Source organism: Hemicordylus capensis, chromosome 1 (assembly GCF_027244095.1).
Source record: "Hemicordylus capensis ecotype Gifberg chromosome 1, rHemCap1.1.pri, whole genome shotgun sequence".
In the NCBI taxonomy this organism is placed as follows: Eukaryota; Metazoa; Chordata; class Lepidosauria; order Squamata; family Cordylidae; genus Hemicordylus; species Hemicordylus capensis.
In genome coordinates, this window is record NC_069657.1 from 152977517 (window position 1) to 152998326 (window position 20810).

General features: G+C 42.7%; 1 protein-coding gene across 7 annotated transcripts in view; it reads right to left on the reverse strand.

Annotated features, from left to right (window-relative positions):
- Positions 1-9626: 9626 nt before the first annotated feature.
- The window catches only part of TMEM169 (transmembrane protein 169), a 60222-nt gene continuing 49038 nt past the window's right edge, over positions 9627-20810 (reverse strand). For 6 of the 7 annotated variants that reach the window (XM_053299998.1, XM_053299963.1, XM_053299975.1 and 3 more), the window contains 2 exons: positions 15306-15751; positions 9627-13363 (listed from right to left, as the gene is read on the reverse strand). In XM_053299998.1, the coding sequence (XP_053155973.1) occupies positions 12741-13363; positions 15306-15609 (927 nt within the window). In that variant the 5' untranslated portion in view covers positions 15610-15751 and the 3' untranslated portion in view covers positions 9627-12740. The remainder of the gene's footprint in view (positions 13364-15305; positions 15752-20810) is intronic. The other variant, XM_053299984.1, reaches the window with a different exon arrangement.

The window sequence follows — 20810 nt, forward strand, 5'->3', positions numbered from 1 at the left end:
TCCCCTCAAATCATCCATACTGCCATATTATCAGAGCTGGCCTATTGTGTACATTCATTGCCAAATTATCTCATCAACTTTACATTAGAAACTGTGCATCTAAACACTCTTGGACAAACTCCTACAAAATGTAATGTGTGAAGAGAACCTGATGCCAAAAATCACTATGTTGGTATTGGTATATGTCCATGGTGTATTCTATCTTTTATGTCTTTTGGTTAAGAACTTTGTCCCAGTGGGGAATCTTGGAGAGAGTGTGTGTGGGAGCCAGGGAGTCGGAAGAGAAAAGGGAGGGGAAGGAGAAAATTGAGTTGTTGTTGAATAAACCTTTAGTTAACCTGCATTCCTTGTATGCGTGAGGAAAGCGGCTATAAAACATTTAGCAATGAGATTTTGAACCAGCTAAGCATGTGAGCTGGCAAAGCTTGTCAATATTCCTGCAACCTCATTGCATTGCATCACTGGGCCAGTGGGTCTACATCCCGGCACTGCTTTCTACTACTGCTGGTGGTGGTGGTTTCCGTAGCTTTCTGACTTACACAACCCCTGAAGGTACTTTTTCCTTCTCAGTCCTGGACTCTGATATAATCATTTTCCCTTTTCTGCCAGTGTGGAAGGGGATACCACACCAGTCCTCATAAAGCTGCTCTTCAAGCATTGGATGATGATTTCAGCCCTACTTCAAATGTGATTGCAGAACGTTACAAGTTCTATTTTAGATCCCAACTGACTGGTGAATCTATCAATCAGTATAGGGATGTGCACGAACCTGTTTGGAGTCCCTTTTATGGGCCTCTGGACAAGTGCAAACACAGGGCCGGTTCAAAGTTCAACGGGCGGGGGGAGGGTGCACTTACCCCTCCCATCACTTTTCCCCCACCGGCATCATTTTTTCATAAAAACCTCTGGGGTGGTCGCATATCTCCCTGCCACCCCTTTGCCCTCCTCGGCCGGAAGTGGCCAGAAGTACCAGGTGCGTGTTCTCCCATCGCATGCGTGCCTGGTACTTCTGGCCACTTCCAGCCGAGGAGGGCAATGGGGCGGCAGAGAGGTATGCTGCCACCCCAAAGGTTTTTACGAAAAATGACGCCAGCAGGGGGAAAGCAGCGGGAGGGGTAAGTGCACCCTCCCCCCCCCAAAGTGCCACCTCCGCTGCTTCCGAACTGCCCAGGCGCGATTCTATGCACATCCCTAAATCAGTATATCACAGCAAATTTGTGTGCCTTCAGTATAATCTGTGAGTTTGCTAACTTTACTGATGAAATGATATGGGATCAGATCGTTATGAAAACAAACTGTTCCAAACTGCATGAAAAACTCCTATTGGACTCAGCAGAACCTTACCTTGGATAAAATTATGGAGATGGTGAGAAGGGATGAAATGCTCCTTATTGTGTCAAATCGCTCTCTTTGGTACCCACCTTCTGAAATCCAGGCTGTTCAGAAATCCTCCCAAACCCAATCTTCTCATATGGCATTGCCCCAGAAAGTGGCAGCAAAAAAAAGGAGGAGCTACCAATGCTTCCGATGCAGAGACTCCGCCCACAAAGCCACTTTTGCTAAGTGTCCTACATGGAAGGTCACTTGCAACAGGTGCAAAAAATGGGGCACTTTGCTAAGATTTGCAAGTCTGCAGTCCACTCCATTATTGATTCATCGAGGCTATTCACACAAGCGTGCAAAACTGGACTAAGGGAGCCCAGCCCAGTGTTGCACACTCGTGTGAACTGCTAGGATCAGGCCCAATCCCAGCAGCTACATGATGGCAAACCTGCCTAAATAGCCTCCCAGTTAAACAAAGTTAAAGGAGCAAGCACTCCCATTCCCTCATTTTTCAGATCGTATGCTAACAGCTGCAGCTGGCACACTCGGTGCGGGGGTGGGGGGTGGGATCCCAGTAATGCACTGCTCACTTATGTAGTGCATTATTTGGGCTCTGGGGGGCAACACATGGCAGCGCATCCCAGCACCCCGACCCCAATAGTGGGAGCCACTGTTCGTCTGGGTGTGCAATCCACCTACCCAGGGACTAAGAGCCGATAGTCCGTAGGGAAAGTAAGTTCAACCATCCTTCCCCACAGACCGCCTGCAAGCTCTTCTCGCAGATCGTGAGAAGAGCTCTACTATATGATAAGTATAAGGCAGATAAACCACTTCCTGGCAGCATTTTAAGTGTCCAAAAACGAAGACATCCCCCATGCCAGACCAATGCATAAAAGTCTGAAGAATACAATGGACTATATATGTCTTATTAAACCTCTTTATAGGACTCTCTAGAGAGAATGCCTAGATAAACCATCATGAAGAAAATTGCTTCCCCTGAAGATGCCAAAAACATAAGTATAAACTGAAAACATTATAATACATAAATAAAAAACAACATAGTGAAATAATCACACTATAAACAGTAAAAATAAACAATAAAATATACGAAATCCCAAAATGCTAAATATACAAACATAAATATATATACATAGCTTGAATGATATAAATCAACTATATGTTCACATGTGTGCATACATCAGGAAGTGATGCAAGTGAAATAGACATGTAAAATAATAACCACCATTATCGATTTTTACAATCTTAATAAATGCCCAATGGGTCATAAAGGAACAAACAATCTATCTCAAAATGTCCAACCCACCGACGTGGATATCCTCATCTCCACATTGTCAAGTTAAACCTAATGGCCATGAAGTGTGAAGGCTTCCTGATTCTGGTTCTCCATACACTATCATTTCCCATCTGATTTACAAGCGACTCCTTGCAGCCTTCAGACATCCACCCATGGGGATATGGAGGTTCCCATTGCCATAAATGGATACTCCACTTCTGCCCTTGAATACAAAGGACATACTGCAGAAGGGAAAGTGTACGTGTCAGAAAAAGGAGTCTCATTGGGCTGGAAACATCAGAAAGGGTAGTGTTAGACCCAAAAAGCACTGAAACTGTATTGCAGATGATGCCGCATCCATATGCTTATGCAGACTGTTGATTTATCCAATGTTTTTGCTGATACTCCTGGATGACAATAGATTTAAAACAAAATTCTGATGACAGCAAATGCAACACCTGTACAACACAAAGTGAAGAACGTACCCATAGCACTGCACCAACCACTTAGAGAGGAGCTCTTAAGACTGCAGCATGCTGACATCACAGAACCTGCTGATGCATCAAAATGGGTCTCCCCCACTGTTCTTGTGCAGAAATCAAATGATACACTTTGGATGTGCATAGATTTAAGAGATGTGAACTCCAACATAGTAGTGGATTGTCATCCATTACCCAGTATCAATGAAATGCTACCATTGGCGCTGATAGTGGAAGGTTGGCCTGTGTCCCACCCACTGGTGGCCCTGTGTGTGACGTCACGTCACATGCAAAGGAAGCATGGTCCAATCGCCGGAGGGCCCACTCCAGCCCTCCCAATTGCATTTCCAGCCAGTGCTGGCTGGCTGGCTATGTTTATTGCCCTTTCCCTCCCTCACTGGAGGAAGAGAGAAAGAAAAAAACACATCCAGCCAGTAAATGCTGGCTGGAAATGCAGTTGGGAGGGCTGGGCAGGCCCTCTGGTGTGATCGGGCATTGCCCCCTTTGGACGTGATCTCACGTGCATGGAGGGCCCTTTTCACTGGCATTCTGGGTTCTTTGAACCCTACTGCTCAATGGTGGCTCCGTCTCTGAATGCTGCTTACTCTGAAAAAGGCCTCATTGTTCACAACTTTGGACTTGTCTTCGGCCTGTCATCAAATTCCTTTGCTCAAAAGTTCTAAAATGCACTGCCTTCATTACCCCAGAGGGTCTTTTTCAATACAAAAGACTGCCCTTTGGATTATTTATTATTATTATTTTTACATTTATATCCCACTCTTCCTCCAAGGAGCCCAGAGCGGTGTACTACATACTTGAGTCTCTCTTTCACAACAGCCCTGTGAAGTAGGTTAGGCTGAGAGAGAAGTGACTAGCCCAGAGTCACCCAGCTAGTATCATGGCTGAATGGGGATTTGAACTCAGGTCTTCCCGGTCCTAGTCCAGCACTCTAACCACTACACCATGCTGGCTCTTGTACATGTGTTGACATCGACATCCTCTTGTACATGTGTCACCCATTAGCATTATAGTTGCCGTGGCTGTAGCATACTCGCCCCTACCCCAGCATTCTCCAATGTTTGGACAACGTGCTTCCTCACATACTGTATGTAGGTTTACATTTCACAATGTATTCTTCAATTTGTTATAGTTTTTTCCAGTTGGGATCTGAGTTTTCAGCCATGGTAGAAGTCGTAGCCTTTCATTTTTCTGGCGCTTTAAATTGCCTTTATATTCTGCCCACTTGGTTCTGTCTGAAAGTTCCCCAGAAACAAAGTCTTGTAAATCAGGCCCATTTTGCAAACGTGCCTTCTGTTCTTTTGGTAATGAACTTGATGCTCTGGATTGGTTGCACTCACTGCTTCCAAACACCGGTGGCCTTCCCAGCACTGCAACCTTTTCAGGTGGTTCCCTGAGGCTGCGGCTACAGCTCCATGGGGGAAACCCCTGTAGAGCAAAGACATATCTGGCTGCAGATGGACACAAACAGCCTCTCCAGCCTGGGCCAGCCAGATCCGCTTGCCCTAATGAAGTTCAGGATTAGCCTCTCTCGCTTCAGTATTTCAATGAATGATGCATGTAACTTTGGGGACTACAGATGGCATCACTTACTTTCAGGATGACATTTTAGTGTATGGCAAAATTATTGAGAAATATGATGCTAACTGACAGAAGTCTTATGAAAGTTTCGACAACAGGGACTTACTATCTCTGTAGAGAAATGTCAGTTTTGCACACCCTCTGTGACGTACTTGGGACACACTGTCTCAGAGTGGTGTACATCCCAAAACCATGTGGGATGCACATTTTCAGCAGATTTGGTGAAACCTATTTGGGAAGCACTAGAGCCACACAACAAGGATGCACTTTGAACATTTTTAGGACTCTGTAAGTATTACTCTAAATTTGTTAGACAATTTGCCTCCAAAGTTGCTCCATTGCATCTTCTTTTAAAAAAAGAATGTAGCAGCATTTAACTGGGATGCATCCTGCAAGGCTAGTTTTTAGACTATCAAACCAGCCACTACTGAAAGTCCTGCTCTCACTTCTTTTGACACTAACAGGCATACTGTTGTAACCACTGATGCTTCTGAACATCCTTAGAGAGCCCTGGTGGGGTGCGGGGCCAGTGTGGGGCCCCCTTCCAGTTAATTCTTATGGGGGTTAAAAGAGCAGGGCCCGGGCTAGTAGCCCTGCTTGCCATGCCCTAAGGACAGCCCTGCTTCTGAATATGGTTTGGGTGCCATCTTGACCCAGCAAAATGGGGACAGGTTGCCTTTGCTTCTGGAGTGCTTACAGTCATTGAAAAAGAAGCTCTAGAATGTTTCTGGGCAGTGACTTACTTGTGTGGCAGAAAATTCCCTTTATGATCAGGCCATAAACTCCTATGTGCTTTATTTATTTATTACTTGGGGATCGAGTCAAGCAACCCCAAGAATAGCCAAATGGATCACCAGACTTATGGATTTTGATTTCCAGGTAGAATATCTTCCAGCTCTTCAGAATACAACAGCAGATTGTTATCTTGACTTCCACTTCCAAGCCAAGAAGAGGATGAAGGAATAGTAATTGCACAAATAGCTTCATCCACTCTTGGAGTGATCACATCTTCTGAATGGAAAGCAACCCCCTCACTGCTGATCAAGTGCTTACTGAACTTAAACCTTACATAACTAATGGATGGCCATGCAAAAACAAGGTACCTGAACATATTCAACCATACATACACATAGCAAGTGAGCTATCTCTTCTCAATGAGCTGGTGCTGAGGACTAATCGTTTGATGGTGCCAACCTCCTTAAAAGCAAAAGTGATAAACATTGCCCATGAAAGTCACCAGGGCATGAACATGACCAAAAGGTGAATCAGAAAACATTTGGGGTGGCCAGGTGTAGACAAATACATTGAAAATATAATCTGGAATTGTATGGCTTGACAAATTGCAGAAGACTTTTACCACCCCTTGTCTCTAGTAGTGTATTCCAACAGTCCCTGGGGGAAACTCGCTCTGGATATTATGGGGCCATTTGATAACCAAGCAAAGATTTGTTATAGTGATGGTGGATTACTATTCCTGGTGGCTGGAAGTTTAATTTGCTGTCAACATTACTACAAACAAGGTGATCCAGTTCATGGCTGCGGTTTTTGTGAGAGAAGGCCTTCCTAGACAACTGGTGACTGACAATGGAACACAGCTAACCTCGTTTGAAATGAAGCAATACTTGCACAATTGTGGGATAAAACACAAGGTTATTTCCTTGAACCATCCTCGAGGGAATGGCTTAGTGGCAAGAATGAACAGATTAGTGGAAGAGTTTACAACTGGCTACTACTCAACAACAACCCTGGAGGGAGGCAATCCGTGAAACTCGATTTGCCCACAGTAGACTTCTACCAACCGTTTCATGTAAACGTTAAACAGTATAGAGGACAAAATGGACCCCTGCGGCACCTCAGAGGCCAAGGGGTGGAGCAGGCGTCCACCAGCATCATCTTCTGAGTCCAATCCTCCAGGTAGGACTGGAGCCACCATATAACCGTGCTCCCAAGTCCCAGTCCAGAGAAACAGCCCAGAAAGATACCATGGTTGATGGTATCAAAAGCTGCTGAGAGGTCCAGGAGAATCAACAGAGTCACACTATCTCTCTGTATAGTTTCTTTCCCATATCCAGGCTGGAAGCCAGACTGGAAAGAAGTTTCATCGGTTTCATCCAAGCCCTGCTGAAGCCAAGATGCCACCATGTGCTCCAAAACCTTGCCCAAAAATGGGAGGTTAGAGACGGGCTGGAAGTTGTGTAGATCAGCTCTAGGCACAGTATTAGTTTTTCTTTTAAAGGACCAATCAATGTAATATGTTGGGTTTCAACTTTGTTTCTCATCAAGTCAATTATTATTTTCAGTCAGGTAGTATCACTATCCCCTTATCCTACTTTGCATAATATTATAGAAGTGCTTCTGTTAAATACACAGGCAAACAGACTACCAGCACTACCCCTTTCCTATGCCTCTTGGGTCTATTTACTCAGTCTTGGAAATCCTTGCTAATCATTTCTACTCTTGATCTTTTCTCCTTAGTTAATTTGCACAGAACTTTTCTTGTAGAATAGCTATCAAGATGTGATTAACAGGCTTCATTTGGGAATACTTTATTGCTGTCCCCTGTTTAAAAACTGGATGTCTGTGTGTTTAATATCTGCCCAGGGCGAGGCAGTCGATTAAATGGCAATTTCTGTTTTACAGAGTGTGACCCCCCCTATGTATTTTACATGTTTAAACAAATGTAAAAAAGAGGAAGGCAGCATGGAGATCTGATGGTCTGGATCATTCCATCAGCATGCAGAGGGAATGTTACCCATTTTCTGTCATCCCCAAAAGGATGCTCTTGATGTCCAAAACAAAGCGCAGCTTGAACAAACACAGCCTATACTAGGGCTGGAACTTACCCAAGCCCATGTTCCATTTGACCATTTTACAAGGGAATTGAAATAACAAGCCTCCTGTTGCATCCTAAGAAAGGGCATATTATCTCAATAACTGCAGCTGAAATTCTACAGGGCACTGGGATCTGCAGTTGCGTGAATGACATCTGTGTATAGTTAAATATACCAATTCCCCTTTTCTCTATGATAAAGCAATAGGACCCTTACATAAACCAGTTGAGGCTCACTCAAAAAATAAAACAAGGCCAAGGAAGATGTGAACCGTTGCAGGCATAGCCCAATAGTTGTAATGAATACTTGAAAGAAATCTTCCATACAAGGGTTACCTTGAGACTTTTTTTTCCAATTGGCAAAGGGTCTCCTGTGGAAAAGCAGGCCACTAACTGTAGGGATTTGTTTTTTTAAAGGAAGCCTGCAGGTGGAGTTTTTGTTATGCTTTACTAGCAGTTAGTTGGAAACTGCTGTGATATCATTAATTCAAATGACAGTAAGACCATGGGTTTGGTAGCATGAGTGGCACATATCTAAGAAGGGGTCATCCAGATACTCATGTGCAAAAGCTCACAAGACTTTGTGCCCCCATCTCCTTCCCTCTCCATTATATTGCTTCCAGCACTTCGAAAACACCTCTAGTGCTTAGCAAAGATGAGGTTTCTCAGGTGGTCACCACTACAATTCAGAGCACACCAGCCACTCACTGCTGATCCCCCTGCTCACTGTCCAGCTGTACAGGACTAGCAGAACCGGTCCAGACAGTCCAGCTCTGCCATACCTGAGCAGTGACAGTAGCCCTAAGCCTCTGAATTAAATACCCCTTATATGAAGTCAGACAGGCTCAAGGAACTTTGGTAACAGAAACAAGAAAAGCCAAATGACATGCCTCTCTTACTAATTAACATGGAGCACATTGTGGACCAGGCTTGCCTCCTTTAATAACACGCAGAATCTGTCACCTCAGAAGTTGCCTCACCATGCCAGGCAGCAGTGACCCACTGTCCTTTACACTAACCTAATCAAAAAGCGTGTGGGGTTCCCCAGGCTCTGCTCTCTTGGAAAACGCTTAGCCTTTTGCACTCCACGTTTCAACCACTGCTCCAAGGGAAGCAGTAGTCCAGAATTTGCTTAGACTGACAAAGGGAAGGAGGTTCTCCCCACTAATTCTGCTGCTATAATTCTATGTGCTTGTAGAGAGGACACATGGCCAATCCATACCTGCCAACATGTCCCTATTTTCCCATTCACCTGGATGGGAAAATAGGGACATGTTGGTAGGTAGGCAAATCCTCATTCACTAGGGCAATAAGTACAAGAGAAAGAAAAATATCCATCTCCAGTTATCCAGGCGCTTTCCCACTCATGCTTTTGCTTGAAACTCATCAGCCAAGCTTGGTTACCTCTTAATAGCAGCTGGTACAGAAACTGATAGGCACTCAGAAAGTCTGAATTCTCATCTCTCGGCATACAGAAGTACAAGTTGTCTCATACTCTTACATTCATACCCCAGTTTTCTCTCTCTCTCTCTTTCTCGCCCTCACTCCTCCTCATGCACACACACCAAGATTTGTGAGGAGTGTGAATTGCTGTGACAGCAGAGTGCTCTTATTTTCGTAACCAGGTTATTAAAAAGCCATGCTTCACAAACAGATTTTTTTTAAAAACTGCAGGAGCCTTTGATTTTAGCCTTACAAATGGCAAACACTTCTTCCTCTAAAAACAAATGGAGGACATGACACATGCTCCCAGTATTAAAATAATCATAGGCGGATTTTGCTGGGATAGTAATGCTTTATAACATCTGATGTGTGTAGTTTCTTCTGTTTCTGCTGTGGATGTGGTCCTGGGTAGTATTCCTGGGAAGCATAAATGTTCCTGCTATCACACATTCCTGTTGTGTTCCTGTGTAGGAGGTTTCACTGGCTCCAGAGGAAAATGTAAAGGTAACAGGATTAGGACTTAAGCCAATAAATCAAGAAGGCTGAGATCACAGTGCAGAACTGTTAAAAAAAAGGGGTGGTGGCGAAGAAGAGGGAAAGGATTTCAAGGAAAAGATAGAAGGAAAAGCTTAAAAGAAGAAAGATACAAGCTATCATCCACAGCACTTAAAATGGGTCTTTAATATAGTCCAAGCAAGGGAGAATAATGGTACACTTTGAAGCCAGAGATGAAGGATAGGTAGACAGAAATCAAATAAATATTAGGAAATAATTATAAATCTCCCATACCAATATGGGAGCAACTAGACACATTCAGGTACTAAGCCTCTTTGGGGAATTCTAGCATTATGAACTACGGGTGGATACAGACGTAACATTGGAAAAGAAGCCACAGCTTCCTCCTGCCTTCACAATGTAAATGACACATACCAGCAAATCAAATGCTGTTTCAGGCATCTGCCTTGCCCTCCCTCCATGTTTCAGGCAGGCTGTCTGCCTTTTTATTTGAAGCATCAAATGCATGTTTATTCATGTAAATGTTGATTGATCTTTTTAAAAAAACAACCCTTTTTTTTTTAAGTTGCAAAAATGAACTGGGGATGGAAGTGGATTTGTGACATCACAGTCACCAGCTTCTATGATAAACTTGCAGAAACATCCCCCACCCCACCCCCGAGCTTGACTTGGTTTATTTGAACAGAGCATGGTGAGCATAATTTTAGAGCAGCCCCACTATTCAATTAATGTTCCGTCTGTATACACCCAGTCACACACAATCAGCTATTATTTGTGAGTGGAAGAAGGAAAGAACATTGTGCTTTTCAACTACAGCATGGCTTTTAATCAAGTTAGCAAGCTTTACAGACACTTTGCAGCATTAGGCAACTAAAGCTGTGAGAAAGAGAAAGAATCTAGAGTTTAGAAAGGCATACCAGAGGCAAATACAAATAGCACCAACACTTGAGCTCAGTCTTGTTCACTTCACAGAGGTCAATAGCTACACCTATTGACTATGAAGCAAGAATGCAAGGAGGCCCAATAATGCATATCAAGTGGAAAATAGATATTGTGCAGCTGCCAGCCCCAAACTGTATCAGAGCTGTCCTATATAAACAGTGATAAGTGGTACTAATTAGGGCTGTGCTTCGGCATACCCAAAGAGCTGAATAATGTGCACCGCCCTACTGGAAGAATGTGGAGGTGGCTGCTCTCACTGTGCCCATCTCTGTGCACTCTCACTGTGGGCGAGCTCCTTCTATGGGAAACAGAGTGCCATATTTCCTCACCGATGGCTGGGAGGGCATGTGGCATTTGAGCAGAGAGCACTGGGAAGTGCAGTCCTTTCCTCATAGAGCTCTGTGGGGAAAGTGCTCAAAAGGATTAAATTTCCCAGTGCTCTCCAGCACACCTCCCATCACATGCCCCACCCCAGCTGTCACAGAGGCATTATGAGGCTCTGCTTCCTATAAAGGAGCTGCCCCGCATACTGGGAGTGAACAGTACTATGCGGAGACAGGTGCACTGGGAGCAGCTGCCCCTGTACAGTTCTGAAGGGGTGATGCTCATTATTTGGAATCGGATGCACCAAAGCACAGCCCCAGTATGAATCCTCAGCCCTACATCATCGTATAACTTGTGCCATCCATAAGGCCTGTGCTAATGATCTACACCAACACCATGCACAAGTGCATCTTACCAGTTTTGTACATGCCTGTTCTCTCTCTAGTATACTACGAGCTACCATTAAGAAAGCTTTCTAGTTCAGCTTGGCTTTTTGTCCAGGCATTCAATCAGATGTTAGTGCTAACACTCTTTAACAAACATGACATATGTTTAAAAATTGTGATGACTAAATAGAAGAGAGAGGCCACTGTGACATTGTAGAGAAGAGGACCTGTTCCCCACTTCTAACCCAGCAGAGCATTCTAGGGACACTAGTTTCTAAGACAATACTTATCATCACAGGCTATGGGCAATTGTGTTTGGGGACCTACTTTAAATAGGACTTAACTTGCAGGAAAATGCATTTCAGATTGTAGTCATTATCTTTAGCACCTGAAAATATGAAATTACCTTACATCGAGTCAGACCAATGGTTCATGTAGTTCTGCATTGTCTCCACTGAGAGCAGGAACCTCCCAGGGTTCCAGACAACAGTATTTCCCAGTCCTACCTGGAGAATGCCAGGCATTGAACAAGGGACCTTCTGTGTGCAAAGCAGATGCTCTGAGTTACAGACCTAACTCCAGGGAAAACAGGCATGGACTAGAAGGTTGTAGACTTTATGTTCACACTAGAAAGATTCATTCTGAAAAAGCAGAATACTTGCGATACATTTTTCCTTTTCCATTCTCCTTCCATCCAAGTAACCCAACAAAACAGAACTTTTGTCACTAAGAGTTGTGCTTTAATCACACCCCACAAGAAACACTGAAATACTGAAACACCAGTATTTAGAGCCAGTCATGAATATTAATCTTCCAGGAAAGATGCATCCTTTACCCAGCACACACAGATTCTGAAGTGAACACAAAGAACCAAAGAGCTAGTTTATATTATCACCAAAATCAAGTGGTAAAGCTTTTCCTGGGCTGTTTCACTTGAGAGTGTGGGTAGAGGGCTAGAGTTGCAAGTGTTTATGTTCTCTCATTAAAAAAAAAATCATCTTTGCACATGGAAGGCTGTCAGGCTGGAGACTTTGGCTTAGCCTTCTCAATTACATGCAATGTCTTTTTTCTTTTTCTTTTTTTGCGGGGGAAGCAATTAAAAATGCAACCCTCCACCAGCAGCCTGAAGTGGTATAAACTGGCTCTGAATAGTTAAACAGTTAGCAAAACTGTATGATACAGTCCTTCTGTGTCTGCCACTCATCAAAATGGAAGTGGGGGGGGAAATCACATTCAAGTGCTTCTCCATCTCAACCACATTCTATTGAGTAATAGCAAGTTAAGAATGCATCTAGGCTATTAAAAAAGAAAAGAAAAGAAAAGCTTCAGCTAAACTAGAGCTCCTCTCTCTTTAACATGATAGTTCTCTACAGACAGTTTTGAGAATGTTAAAACTTGCAACTTCTCCCTTGCATTCTGAAGTGGGAGGATTTCTGTGAGTCTTGGAAGGGCTGTATCATATATATTTGTTATCCCAAATGTCTGAATTGGCCTGAAAGGTCTTATTCCCCAGGACTCAGCATGTGTGTGTATGCACTTACAGAAGTAACTGCAGGTACATTTGCAATATGCATGGGGCATGAAAAGTCCCTTAGAGCAAAAGCTCAGACGGCTGAAATCTCTTCACCCTGTGCAGAGCCCTTCGCTGACAGGCTACCTGAGACATTGTCAGAATCTAGTAGCTCAACAATGCTGTATGGGGAACAGTCTTCGAGGCCCATCTTGCTACAGATCCAGCCACAGAATCCTTTCTCCATATCCCTCACGGCATGCCACCAGTCCCCAAAGGCCCATGAGATCTGAGTCATTGCCGTGTAGAGGCCCAAGGAGAAAGACACCACCATGATTATGATTGGGTAGAAGATAATCAGAAAGGGGCAGAAGGTGATCTTGTGCCAGAAGGTCCTCTCTTCATTATACACCAAGAAGACATTGTACCATGTGATTGTCCCATAGTAAAAGGAAACAACAAAAGACATGATGAAGATGACAGGGAGGCAGGCAAGGCTCCAGAGAAAAACATGGGGGCCTTTATCCAGTCCAATTTCACAAGTCTTTTTTCCTTCAGGCATTTCAGTTTTAGGAGGTTCTTTTGACTTGGCCAACTCTTGTAACTCTTTGTCAGTTAGTGTAACATGAATGTCTACCATCTGTCCTTTCTTCTTTCCTCTTGTGATGGTTCCAGTTAAAGTAACATATCTGCTGTCTAAGGGCATAGTCCAAGAACCTAGGTATATAAAAAACCAAAATTAACACAAGAAAAAAAACCTGTATCTCGGAAATGGGAGTTAATAAAGCTAAGCATACTTCTTTGGGGCATTTGGTTTTAGTAAAGACTATTGCTGGTTGTACAAAATATGAATGCTCTGCCTCAAGCTGATCTTTTAGGGTCACGTGGATTAAGATCCTGCATTAACCCAGAAGGTGACTAGATAATGTGGTTCACATCTGCTATAGCTATTCCATGAGCCTCCAATCTGGAGACCTGGTGCCACATCACGCTTCAAACATGTGAACTGCATGCCTTAGGAAAGGGGAAAGAAAGGAAAAATACAGGGATAAGGTGACCAATTGGGAAGACATTTATCTACTACAAATATTGATTTAAAATTGGTTTGTGGCAGGAGCAAGCTCAAAATAGATTTAAAAAGAAAAACACATTCTATCAGTTTAAACTTACATCAAATTTTGCAGTAGACATTTATGTAGAATTCCATGTACACTAAACACACCTGCATTTGACCGGCATATTCAGCCCCTAGTAACTTCCAGCTTGCAATCACATGTGATAAATTAACATAAGACGATGGGACGTAACAAAAACTCCTAACTGGTGCTATTTTCATAATCCACAAAATTGGCGCCTGGGCCTCAGGTGAAAGAGGAGTGGGGCCCAGTTTAATGGAAGCTAAGCAAGTGTTTGGGCGGGGTGTGGGGAGGTTAGTTTTTTAAAAAAAATCATTGAAAGAAGACATTATAGAAGTTTAAATTATTAACAGTTGAGAGAGGTGTCTTTATTGTTCTTGTTTGGTGTACCCTTCTCTCATAGTTCTAGAACTCAGAGTCATCCAATGAAATTGATCAGCATGAGGCTCAGAACAGAACAAAAGGAAGTAGTATTTCACACCATGCCTAATTAATATAGAATTCACTACCATGGAGCAATTGCCACTAATTTGAATGTCTTTTTAAAGGGTTAGACAAATTCCTGAAGGATTGGTCTGAGCGGTCACCGTTCATCATAGCAAAATGCAATGAATCTCTACATTTAGAGGCAATATACAAGATGTGGGACACAGTAAATAGGGGAGGGGCTGTTGCTTTTATGTCCTGGCTGTAGGCTTCCCAAAGGGAAAGGGGAAATTGTTGCAAACAAGATGCTGGCTAGGGCTCTTGTGTACTCACTATTGGTCATCATTACCTTGCCATAGGAGCTTGTGAATCCTAAGCCATTTTGCTCATCAAATCTTAATATTTGTAATACAACCAGCAATCTGCTCTATTGGTTCTTTTATTCCTAAACATAGAAGCTTGAGATCATTCGCACATACAACAAATCTTTACTCAAAATTAAATCCCACTGTGTTCTGTGGAATTGACTACTATGCAAATGTGGACAGAATTGCAGCCTTAGTCAAAACATAGTAGTCCAATCCTTGGTGCACCTAACTTTGGCGTTAGGTGCACCAAGTCCATTAAAATCAACTGTCTTAAGTACATCTAATTCTGCTTTCGGTCAGGCTGAAATGTCCCTTTTATTTGCCCCAGATTTCTCATCTTGTGAGGCCAACCCAAACAGTAATACTCTCATTCTTACCCAACTTTTATCCTGACAATTGCCTAATAGTGGGCATGCACAATGACCACAGTAGAACTTACTTCCAAGCAAACATGCATGCTGTAAGTTAATGTCTGTATACCAAAGAAGTTTTATTTGTTTGTTTAAGTGTTCAAAGAATTACGCTTTGAACAAAACAAAAGCAGAAAAACCTTTGTGCACATAATGAAACTGTTGGGCAAGGAAAAACCCCAGGCCAAATAATATCACCATTTATGTGCTTTTCAACTTGAATGAATGAAGCTACCCAAACACCTTCCCCAACCCACACTCATGGGAGAAAGCGAAGCATAAATTATGAATCACAAACTACTTATCCTGAGGCACTTACCATCTCCTACAGAGTGTCCCAAGAACTTGGAGCCTTCCTCTGAACTTCTCTCACCGGCATCCTCACTTGCCTGTTCTTCTTCCACTTTGTTCTCATTCCCTGACCTATAGACAATAATTGATTCTGGACGGGACTCTTTCTTCCTCCTTTTCCTCCTCTCTGTAGTGACTTCACCATCAAAGGTCACTGCAGTAGCTACAGCTCTCCGTAAGGAGTCACGATGAGGGCTTTGTGTCCTGCCCTTGCTCTCCCTTAGCACAGGCTCCTCCATCCCACTGTTACTTTGAAGCACCTCGCTGGGCATCTCCGTGAAGGGTGTATGTATTTTGTGTGTATAAAAACTATCAGATTCTTCTGTGCTTATGAGCCATTACTGTTTTGGAGGGGTGCTCTGGCAATAGCAGGATCCATTTCACAGTATTAAACAAATCCATTCCATTCCTAATCTAACAATGGGGGTGGGGAGGGAAGGAAAAATAATCAGGGTATATAAATTCAATTCATTTGTTAAAATGGAGAAGACTTGGGCACTTTGAAAGCTTTTGGTAGCAAGGATTTAGACTAATATTTCCCAACATGTTTTTAAACCCACTGCCTTCTTTTTAGAAAAGAGGAGTTTAAGTACAGATTAAAGTCTGCTCATTGTTAACTAGCATATTTGAGGGTTGGACCTGGGATACATCAGTTTGGTCAGCAAAGGACCATGCTCAAATTACAGGAGGACCCAAGGAGGCCGAGCCCCCTTAGTTACAGTTTTAAGAAGCTTACAAGGAGGCCATCACAATGAACACATATACAATAATTCACACAGAAACATGCATATACCTGTATCCAGTCATCTGTAGGAACATATAATGTCTGAATTGGACTAGTGTTCACTGCAAGTGGGTGGATGTGGCAGAGACTTTAGATCACTTAATGAGTATTCCTTATTTCCATGTAGGAAAATGGGTATCTATAGTATTGCATGAAGTGCAAGAATGTGACTAAAACTATCCTGCCCCCACCTGCCCCACTCCTTATATACAGATCTAGCAGCTTATAAGTGTGCTGGCTACCTAATCCGTGTACACAAGAGTAGGAAAACTGGTATCACCCTTCATATACTATACCCTGTTTCCCCGAAAGTAAGACCTACCCCGAAAGTAAGACCTAGCAGTAATTTCTGATGTACCGCTAATTGCCCTAGTGCATTTTTTGGGGCTAAAATTAATATAAGACACTGTCTTATTTTCGGGGAAACACGGTAATATACATCCATATTTTCCTACAGAGATGTTATTCCTATGTAGTGGGGAAAATGTATAAAGCAGTACTCATGAGCCAGGAAGCATATGTAAGTGATCACAGAAATATATGGTTGGTCCAGATGTGTGTGCCAGGTAGTTAATGCAAGTACTGACTTTCCAAGTAGTGTATTGTAGCAAGGCCAAAGTTTGCGACTCCTGATGATAAGGATAAGCTGCTTGGAGCGGTGTGGCCCACCACCTGTCCTCTAGACCCTTGTCCAACATGGTTTATACTATCTGACAGGGGTATTGTAGAGGACTGGTAGGTATTATAAATGCTTCTCTGAGGGAGAGCAGGATGCCTTCCTGTTTTAAGGAGGCAATCATCTGAAGAAGCCTGCATTGGATCCCTCAAAGTTAAGCAACTATAGACTTATCTCCAACCTTCCATGGCTGTGCGAGGTAAATGAGAGGGTAGTGGCCTCCCAGCTCCAGGCAGTCTTGGAGGAAAGTGATTATCTAAATCCATTTCAAACTGGTTTTCAGGCAGGCTATGGGGTGGAGACTGCCTTTGTCGGTCTGATTAATGATCTCCAACAAGGAATTGACTGAGGAGTGAGACTCTGTTGGTCGTTTTGGATCTCCCAGTGGCTTTCAATACTATCAACCATAGTATCCTTCTGGGCCATCTGAGGTGGTTGGGAGGCATTGCTTTTGGTGGATCCACTCCTACCTCTTAGGCAGATTCCAGATGGTGTCACTTGTAGACTGTTATTCCTCAAACATGAACTTTTATATGGCATCCCACAGTGCTCCATACTGTCTCCAATGCTTTTTAATATCTACATGAAACTGCTGGAAGAGATCATCAGGAGATTTGGTGCAGGATGTTATCAGTATGCCGATGACACCCAAATCTATTTCTCCATGTCACGTCATCAGGAGAAGGTATAACCTCCCTAAATGCCTGCCTGGAGACAGTGATGGGCTAGATGAGAGGTAACTGGCTGAGGCTAGATAAGACGGAGATAAGATGGAGGTACTTATTGTGTGGGGTTGGAACTCGGGAGATGATTTTGATCTGCCACTTCTGGATGGGGTCACACTTCCCCAGAAGGAACAGGTACACAGTCTGTGGGTGCTTCTGGACACAAAACTCTCCCTGGTGTCCCAGGTTGAGGTGGTGGCTAGAGGTGCTTTTTATCAGCTTCGGCTGATACACCAGCTGTGTCCGTTTCCTGAGATCAACGACCTCAGAACAGTAGTACATCTGCTGGTCATCTCCAGATCTGACTAATGCAATGCGTTCTATGTAGGGCTGCCTTTGTATGTAGTCTGGAAACTGCAGTTAGTTCAGAACGCGGCCACCAGGTTGGTCTCTAGGTCATCTAGGAGAGACCATATCACTCCCCATCTTAAAAGATCTACACTGGCTGCTGATAAGTTTCTGGGCAAAGTACAAGGTTTTGTTTATAACCTATAAAGTCTTAAACAGCTTAGGCCCTGGGTATTTAAGTGAACATCTTATTTACTATGAGTCCCATCGCCCATTGAGATAATCCGAAGAGGTTCGTTTGTAGTTGTCATGAGCTCATCTGGCGGCTACACAGGGGAAGACCTTCTCTGTTATCGCCCAGAGATGCTGGAATGTGCTCCCTGCTAAAATAAGAGTCTCCTCATCTCTGACAATTTTTAAGTAGTCTTTAAGGACACATTTATTCACCCAAACATTTTGACTAGACTCGTGGTTTTAAATTGTTTTAAGGTTTTAATTTATTTTATCTTGCTGTAAACTACCCAGAAATGGAAGTTTGGGGTGGTGTACAATCAAATCTGACAGATCTATTCCTATATTAGTTTATACGCACTCCTTTATGCAAGTATGAATCCATACTTTAGAAACTAATATGAATTAACACCAATCAGCAATAATTGGGAAGGGAAGGATACTGATATTGTCTTCCTTCTTCTGTAAGAGTAGCAGTGGAAGCAGCTGGTTAATAGACAGCAACTTATCTGGTACAAAACCCCCAGGAGCGTTTACTTAGGAAGAATTTTTAGACGCATGGCAACTGACTGTTGCAATACAGAATGTGACTGCCCTTTTTTTCAGATTTTCTTGAAACGTACTGCTGAAGCCATGGAGTTCTCTGAAGTTACCTCAATTTGTTTAAAAGACTTGCTATTTCACAAAGTACCAGAAAAGGGAGATGTGGACAACTTTATTCAGCACCAAAGGCTATATACTATGATGTACTCGAGTACCTAAATTAGCATATATTCATTACAAAAACAGACAAGTTTGCATCATGTTTGAATGAACACAACTGACATATTTTTGTTGTCTGAACTGACATTAGGGCAGTTTTCAATGCAAAAAAGTATGAGTGGCAATTAGGATGTTTTGTAGATAAATGACAATTACTTAAAAAGAGATCTCAGATTATACCACTTAAGGTTCAGCATTAATAATAATTAGAATCTCCTCAGAAATGGATACATTGCCATTAGAATGAGTTAGTAAGTGCCCGTAGCACTAAATTTATGTCCTCCCCAAGATCAGTGCAACAATATTAATGGCTGAAGACACAGTTTCAAGAAAGGGCTTTAGAACTGCTCTGAACAGTGTTGTTGCAAACTGAGTTATGAGTGTGCCAGCAGAATCCAGCAAATGACTCACAGTGCTAACCCCAAATTTTCGAACATAAGAGCCAGTCTGTATGGCTGTTGCATGAGAACATTTGCACATATTTAAATCCTTTCACCAGGGTGACTTAGTGGCCTTGGGCTGGGCAAATTGCTATCTATAAAACTTGCCTATCATTCAGGGTTGCTGTGAAACTAGGCTACCACTATAAAATTCCTTTTTGGCTAATCAGATGGGATAGAAATGGTAAAGGTAAAGGTAAAGGGTGCTGTTGAGTCGGTGTCGACTCCTGTGGTTGTCTTTGTTAGAATACAGGAGGGCTTTACCATCGCCATCTCCTGCACAGTATGAGATGATGCCTTTCAGCATCTTTCTCTATCGCCGCTGCCCGATATAGGTGTTTTCCATAATCTGGGGAACATACCAATGGGGATTCAAACTGGCAACCTCTGGCTTGCTAGTCAAGTCATTTCCCTGCTGCATATATAGAAATGGTAGCATGTGTAAAATAAATGGACAAAGTCAGAAGACTTCTGAATCAGTCATGAAATTTGAATACGGACATTTCTATTTATTGTCTCCAAGGTCAACACGATACTTGTCTACAAGGTCAACACAATACTTTTACAATACTTGTAATAATGTGGGCTACAAACTCATTTGCAGTCTAATCCTAGCACACTTAAGTGAACCTAAGCCTATTGATTTAAATGGATTTAGGCATGCTTAATTTTTTTTTTAAACTGCATAGTTTCATACCCCAAATATCACTATTCAAATAATCCAAGTGCAGAGAACAGCATTCAGGTACTATGAAAACCTCTGATGCTGTACCCAGTGTCCACAGAGCATGCTGGGAAGGGAGCCTCACCCTATACAGTCAATAAGTACAGTGTTTGGTCGAAAAGGGTTTATATTTGTATCATTTGTCTGAAGAGGTTTTATACCTGGAGCAATGACTTCATATCCTGGAGTCATCCTTAGTCTAACCTCTAGGACTGACTCAAAAAATATATCCTAGTGAAGTTATTTAGCCTTTAATACATGTGAACACTCCCATGCAACAGCCACAGAGATTGTCAGAACACAAGCATCCCTTTTTCTTCAATGACAAGAAGTCCCAGACCAGGGCAGTAGCTACGACATCAGCAGGGCAACAGGGTGAAGTCTGTATCTATGAACTGAGAAGGATGTTGCTATCGTATCTTATAATTGAAGCCTGTCAAATGCACTGTAGCAGATTTAAAGGAGAGTTAATGGTCTCTTAAATACCATTAGATGCATTAGCCACATCTACATTCTCAAATAGCTCCTTGTGGTTAACGTACCAGACAGCCTTGTGTCTGATTCTATTATAGTTTCAAAAGGAATTTTCCAAAGTCACATTGAAAATGACATCTGGGAAACAAAGGAGTATTAAGCTATTCTGCTAAGAGTGCCTTTATGGTTTATATTATTACTTAAGCACTTTACGTTTTATATGTTCTCTCAATGGCCCTTTATTCTCTACCACATATTAACATCCTAGTGTTGAAAAGTGGTTTGATTTGGTGACAGCAACACTGCACATAGTCTTTATATCTTTTTAAAAATGGCTAATCAGTTTTTCATGCATTAACTGACACATAG